The sequence below is a fragment of the Epinephelus fuscoguttatus genome, linkage group LG23, assembly GCF_011397635.1.
Source record: "Epinephelus fuscoguttatus linkage group LG23, E.fuscoguttatus.final_Chr_v1".
NCBI lineage: Eukaryota > Metazoa > Chordata > Actinopteri > Perciformes > Serranidae > Epinephelus > Epinephelus fuscoguttatus.
The window spans coordinates 32,000,279-32,007,472 of record NC_064774.1 but is presented as its reverse complement, the minus strand read 5'-3'; the positions used below and the strand labels follow the sequence as shown (position 1 = coordinate 32,007,472).

The window sequence follows — 7,194 nt, the reverse complement described above, 5'->3', positions numbered from 1 at the left end:
GTAACATGAACATGCAGCCAGACTGTCTACCACATCAAAAAACAGAGAAGCTCAGACAACAACATACACAGACGTAGCGTGACTTCATTCTCTGCTTAGGGACGCCATTACTCTACTACACCTTTACATAGCAAATAGTGGTTTACTGTTATATTAATGCTCCAACTGCTGTCTATAGCATCTTTAAAATTAATTGGCATTGACCAGCAGCTATTTTGATAATTTATCTTTTCAGTCATGTATCAAGTAAAACTGTCAAAAATGGCTTTTAGTCTGCTGGTCAGATGTATAATTAATATTGACCTGTATACATATAGGGCTACATGTGCATATCCTTATCCATATCCTTTATATTTATACTATGCAACAATCTTGTGCAATTTCCTGCTTGTGCAATATTTTACGACTTACTCTGCAGTAATATTTATATTTTTTTGAGGTAAATTACTCAACACTGATGCATGTATTACAGTCATCTTGTGCAACTATCAATCATGGACATACACCATCTGTATTGGTGAAAATTATATATAATGTATATATAATATATAATGTATGGATTCTATACTTCATTTTTACTATATTTGTAATTTTATCATGTTTTTATCTTGTGTCATTTTATTTATCACTCAGTCACATTTTTCCTTGTCTTTTGCTCCTGAATCTTGAGCTGCTGTAATGTGTGGCTTCATTAGGAAGTATGAAATACTACTTGAGGTAGGTGGATTTTATAAGCCTGTATTAAACTTCAAACTACAAGTTATTCTGAGATGATTCATAAACAAACTTTTGACACAAAAAGAACACGCAAAGTCAAGTCAGTTTTATTTACATTATCAAAAATCACAATTTGCCTTAGGGCAGTGGTTCCCAACTGATGGGTCGTGGTCCAAAAGTGGGCCGGAGGTCCATTCTGAATGGACCGCAAGTGACTCACAAACATATCAAGTTTGTGAAAAACACACTATTTTTAAGTACAGTGAATATCCGGCACCAAACTTTTATTTTGAAGTGCCATAACCAACAGACAGTTACTTGACAGAGACAGCAAACTACTACATGGCCAAACGCAAGTATGATACTGAGTGTATTAAACTGTGTGGACCCTAAACTAATGCCAAGGGAGAAATCTGGACCCCGTGGCTGAACCAGTTGGGAACCACTGCCTTAGGGGACTTTCAGTATAATTTTAATAACAACCACATTACGCTCATTATGAAAACATTTGCCCTTGATTTGGGAAATTATGATTGTGTCAAAGAAATACTGTTGCTAACAGGAATATACAATCACACGAAGGCAAACTTCACATTAAGATAATGACATAACATGCAGTTACAGAGCTGTAGCTATTGCATAAGTGTACTTGTACTTTATTCAGTTGGTGAACACATTTCTGCAGGAGTTACAGCTCAGTAGGTTTCTCAATCAAAAAATCAACATCCCACATCGTGTTCCTGGACCAACACTGCAATCAACCAATCACAGCATTCTGCTACTGTGCCTCTTACAAATTCCTTTGTGCTTCTTTAGAGCTAAGCTAATTTTCCAAATTGAAGTTAGTACAATTGTCCAAAATCCTCAGTAACATTGAACAAAAACCTTTTAAGCTACTGCAGGGTTAGCGAGTTAGCTTGCTAACTAGGTTGACTATGCTAACAAGTAAGCTTGCCAATAGCCTAGAATATTATTCAATAACATTAAGAGTAAGAATAATGTCATTTTGCAGCTGCAAATTCCTTTGTCCAGGACCATCATCATCATCACACTGATTCTGGATAATTTGTTTATGTTGACATCAACACAGCAGTAATGGTCCTGGATCAACATCAGTGATTCTATTCAGGATCAATATGGCAATGATGGTCAAGATCAACATAAGTTATCTAGGAACAACATGGCAATGATGTTCAAATTAGGCAGGATAATGATGATGATGACGACTAGGCTTTGGCTAGGCTATTAAAAAGGAGGGGAAATTTGTCCATCACAGGTCTTTGCAACTGCAAAATGACACTAACCTTACTCTTAATGTTCATGAACAATATTTTTGCCTACTAGCAAGCTCACTCAATAGCGCAGTCAACCTATTTAGCAAGCTAACTCGCTAACACTGTAGTAGCTTTAAAGATTTTTTTATCAGCATTACTGAGGATTTTGTTTAATTGTACTAACTTCAATTTGGAAAAACTAGCTTAGCTCTGATGAAGCAATGGAGTGGCACGATGATGATGTCAGAGAGCTGTGATTGGTTGAAGGCAATGTTGATCCTGGAACGCGATGTGGGATGTTGATCCAGGGGCATGTCCTTCTTGTCAAAATCACATTATGCGTACACTGACCAGCTGTTTTTTAACTGCTTGATTTGGGTTTTTCCCAAAGTCCTGCAATTATGTGGCTCCTCACTTCTGTGAGCTCTTGTAGTGTGTTTTGACCATCAACCACTACAACTGAGTTGTCCCCTAATTATTTTGCAAACACAAGGCCACATGCTTGTATGTGATCTTGTATGCTTTAACAAATCAGATACATAAAAGTTAATTTTCCCGCAGATTGTGCAAAGTTACGGCCTCTCAGCCGGTGTGGGCTCTTCTCATGTGGTCTGTCAGGGCACCACTGAGTCTGAAGGCTCTCCCACATGTTATGCAGGTATATGGTTTCTCCCCTGTGTGGATTCTCATGTGGACTGTCAAGTCACTACTAAGTCTGAAAGCTTTCCCACAAGTTTTGCATGTATATGGTCTCTCACCTGTATGGATTCTTTTATGAGTGTTCAGTGCTGACATCTGACTGAAGCTTTTCCCGCAGGTATTACACAAATAGGGCCTCTCACCTGTATGAATCCTCATATGAATGTTCAATGAGGATTTCTGACTGAATCTTGTTCCGCAGGTGTTGCACAGGTATGGCTTCTCACCCGAGTGAGTCCTCAGGTGCATGTCCAAGTTGGACTGAAAGTTAAAAGCTTTCCCACATGTGTCACATTTTAAAGTCTTAAAGTAAGACCGCCGCTCACCTGTGTGTGTGATCAGGTGTCTCTGTAAACGGGACTTAAACTTAAAAGCTTTCCCACAAGTGTCACATTGGAAAAGATTTTTAGCTGTCTGAGAATTACAGTCAATCTCTGAAGTGGCAGGGTTTTGTACATTGTTACTGTGACTTTCACTTTCATGATGTCTCTTCTGTGGTGTTGGCTTTGCGTCTGTAGTTGATCCTGAGTCTCCATGATCGCCTCCTTTCTGATCTCGGCTCTCAGCTACACGAGTGTCGTGAGGGAGGAGCTGGTGGTCACTTCTTGGTTCTGATTGCACTGAACTTTTAACTGCTATATTGACTACAGACTCTTTCTGTGCTGCACTGAGGGTGTTATTAGGACCGAAGTTCAGTGTCAGATCCTCACTGTGGTCACTTTCCTCATGAGCAGGAGTCAACATAAAGGCATCAGCCTCCTGCTTCAGTACAAGCTGCTCTCCCTCCTGACTGATGCACAGTTCCTCCTGTTCCTCTTTGATCTGTGGAGACGCTGGGTCCTCCTGATCCAGACTGGAGTTCCTTTCCTGAATACAGAGCCCCTGGTCCTCTTCCTTACAGACATGCTGCTGTAGGAGCTCTGGAGGGACATACAAGAACAGAATGATGGTCAGGTTACATACGTGATGATGGAGAAAAAAACGCAGACATGCAAGCTAGTACCAGAATATATCTAAACAAACGGGGTCATATCTAAATCGAATTTCTGTGTTGTTAAAATAATTACGTTTAACTCACCTATCCTGTGTATCTTTATTTCGGGTTTCCAAACGACATCCAAGAGTGTGCGCTGCCGGTGGATCTCCTCCTCATACTGGACGATAGAGTTCTGAAAAACTCTAAATATTTCCTCAGCAGCAGCAGTCAACCGCTCGTTCACAAACTCTCTCAAATACTCAACTGAAGACATTGTTGCTCAATTATAAATTAAATAAGTAGCTGCGCTACAACGACAATATCGTCCTAGCGTCTGTGTTGTTTATTTCCGCCGGGTGTCACACTGTTAAGTTCCGACAGTGGAGGAACGGGAGCTTTTCGTTCCGCTTTCAACTGATGGTATTTTATTCAAAAGCAGTAGGGATGTGGCCTACATCTATCCCGTGTATGTTAAATTAGGAAAAAACAAAAACAAAATTAAAATAATATATATATATATATATATATTTTTTTTTTTTTTTACAGATGAGGTTATAAAGAAAGAATATTACATTTAACCCATGTCATTGTTCCTCAGGTCATCTCTTCTTATATATATATATATATATATATATATATATATACACTGCTCAAAAAAATAAAGGGAACACTTAAACAACACAATGTAACTCCAAGTCAGTCACACTTCTGTGAAATCAAACTGTTAACTTTAGAAGCAACACTGATTGACAATCAATTTCACATGCTGTTGTGCAAATGGAATACAGGTGGAAATTATAGGCAATTAGCAAGACACCCCCAATAAAGGAGTGGTTCTGCAGGTGGTGACCACAGACCACTTCTCAGTTCCTATGCTTTCTGGCTGATGTTTTGGTCACTTTTGAATGCTGGCGGTGCTTTCACTCTAGTGGTAGCATGAGACGGAGTCTACAACCCACACAAGTGGCTCAGGTAGTGCAGCTCATCCAGGATGGCACATCAATGCGAGTTGTGGCAAGAAGGTTTGCTGTGTCTGTCAGCGTAGTGTCCAGAGCATGGAGGCGCTACCAGGAGACAGGCCAGTACATCAGGAGACGTGGAGGAGGCCATAGGAGGGCAACAACCCAGCAGCAGGACCGCTACCCCCGCCTTTGTGCAAGGAGGAACAGGAGGAGCACTGCCAGAGCCCTGCAAAATGACCTCCAGCAGGCCACAAATGTGCATGTGTCTGCTCAAACGGTCAGAAACAGACTCCATGAGGGTGGTATGAGGGCCCGTCGTCCACAGGTGGGGGTTGTGCTTACAGCCCAACACCGTGCAGGACGTTTGGCATTTGCCAGAGAACACCAAGATTGGCAAATTCGCCACTGGCGCCCTGTGCTCTTCACAGATGAAAGCAGGTTCACACTGAGCACATGTGACAGACGTGACAGAGTCTGGAGACGCCGCGGAGAATGTTCTGCTGCCTGTAACATCCTCCAGCATGACCGGTTTGGCAGTGGGTCAGTAATGGTGTGGGGTGGCATTTCTTTGGGGGGCCGCACAGCCCTCCATGTGCTCGCCAGAGGTAGCCTGACTGCCATTAGGTACCGAGATGAGATCCTCAGACCCATTGTGAGACCATATGCTGGTGCGGTTGGCCCTGGGTTCCTCCTAATGCAAGACAATGCTAGACCTCATGTGGCTGGAGTGTGTCAGCAGTTCCTGCAAGACGAAGGCATTGATGCTATGGACTGGCCTGCCCGTTCCCCAGACCTGAATGCAATTGAGCACATCTGGGACATCATGTCTCGCTCCATCCACCAATGCCACGTTGCACCACAGACTGTCCAGGAGCTGGCGGATGCTTTAGTCCAGGTCTGGGAGGAGATCCCTCAGGAGACCATCCGCCACCTCATCAGGAGCATGCCCAGGCGTTGTAGGGAGGTCATACAGGCACATGGAGGCCACACACACTACTGAGCCTCATTTTGACTTGTTTTAAGGACATTACATCAAAGTTGGATCAGCCTGTAGTGTGTTTTTCCACTTCAATTTTGAGTGTGACTCCAAATCCAGACCTCCACGGGTTAATAAATTTGATTTCCATTGATAATTTTTGTGTGATTTTGTTGTCAGCACATTCAACTATGTAAAGAACAAAGTATTTAATAAGAATTTTTCATTCATTCAGATCTGGGATGTGTTATTTTAGTGTTCCTTTTATTTTTTGAGCTGTGTGTGTGTGTGTGTGTATGTATGTATGTATGTATGTATGTATATGTGTGTGTGTATATATATATATATATATATATATATATATATATATATATATATATATATATATATATATATATATATATATATATATATATATATATATATATATATATATATATATATATATATATTTATTTTTTAATAGCATTTATGATGCAAGTTTTTATTTGATAGGTTGTTTTGCTGTTTTAATATTCAAATTGTCCATAAACAAGGAAATGTACTGTGTAGATATTGTTCAAGATTTACCAGGTTTATCTTTCCAGTGATTTTAATACCAGTAGATGGCTGGTGGATCATGGTCTGACACACAGTATATACCAGGGAATAGGGATGCATAATATATATTGGCACGTCATTAGTATCTGCAGATAACAGCCTTAAATGGAAATGAACATCTCTGCCGATATGACAGGCCAGTAAGATGACGCTTTAATTATATGACTTTAATTACTTCAAATAGGTCAAATTTGCCTTGGTTTTGGCTACTGACAGGGTTGTCTTATGGAGACCATCATCCAAGCCAGTTCAAGTGGGATGAATTTCACAGTTTTCTTTGAAAATGTTACATGAAAATAAGTATGGCATGTTTTACATGTAATCTAAGTTAAAGTGGTTTTCTCTTTCTGCCCAGTGTACATTCTGAAAAGCATTGTACAGTGGTGGAAAAAAGTTTTCGGACACCCCATGCATTTGTGAAATATTGCATTAAGAATCACTCTTAGGTCTTCAAGTGCAATTTCTTTTAGTACAGTCACAGCCAAAATACTAAATAAATCCTAAATTAGCCATTAAAAACTTAAAATTGATTGGTTCCATAAAAATACATAAGAAATTTTGAGTATTGGGTCATTTTGGTACCAGTGATGAAGCTCGTTCTTTTTATTAAAAGACACAATTTTTGTTGCCAAGCTTCATGTCTACATAAAGCCAGCACATTTGAACGTTCTTCAGACACAAAAATGGCTAAAACAAGGAACCTAACGCAGGAAACACGCCTGAAGATATAGATTCTCAGCCAGGAAGGGTACAGCTGCCGCCAGAAAGCCAGGAAGTGCAGATGCAGTCCTTCAGCAGTTGGATACACTCTGCAGAAATACAGATGAACCAACAGCTTGGAAGACAAACCAAGATCTGGGCGTCCAAGGATTTCTTCAGCAAGAAATGACCGCATCCTGATCCGCATGTGCAGGCAAAACCGCTGAATGACATCACAGGAGCTTTAGCAGCAGTGGTCAAACCAAACTGGTGTCCAGTGTTCCACCCGCA

At 40.6% G+C, this 7,194-nt stretch overlaps 1 protein-coding gene across 1 annotated transcript; it reads right to left on the bottom strand.

The window, feature by feature from the left end:
* Nucleotides 1–823: 823 nt before the first annotated feature.
* On the bottom strand, nt 824–4,014 carry LOC125884092 (zinc finger protein with KRAB and SCAN domains 8-like). The gene is made up of 2 exons (XM_049568884.1): nt 3,769–4,014; nt 824–3,610 (listed from the first exon to the last, which is right to left on the bottom strand). Exons 1-2 carry the CDS (start codon nt 3,938–3,940, stop codon nt 2,574–2,576), a joined length of 1,209 nt encoding a protein of 402 aa, XP_049424841.1. The 5' UTR covers nt 3,941–4,014; the 3' UTR covers nt 824–2,573.
* Nucleotides 4,015–7,194: the final 3,180 nt, after the last annotated feature.

Coding starts and splice junctions, on each gene's coding strand:
- LOC125884092 (XM_049568884.1), bottom strand. CDS start 3,940: ATGTCTTCAGTTGAGTATTTGAGAGAGTTTGTGAACGAGCGGTTGACT. Junction 3,611..3,768: donor AATAAAGATACACAGGATAG/GTGAGTTAAACG, acceptor ATGTCCCTCCAG/AGCTCCTACAGCAGCATGTC.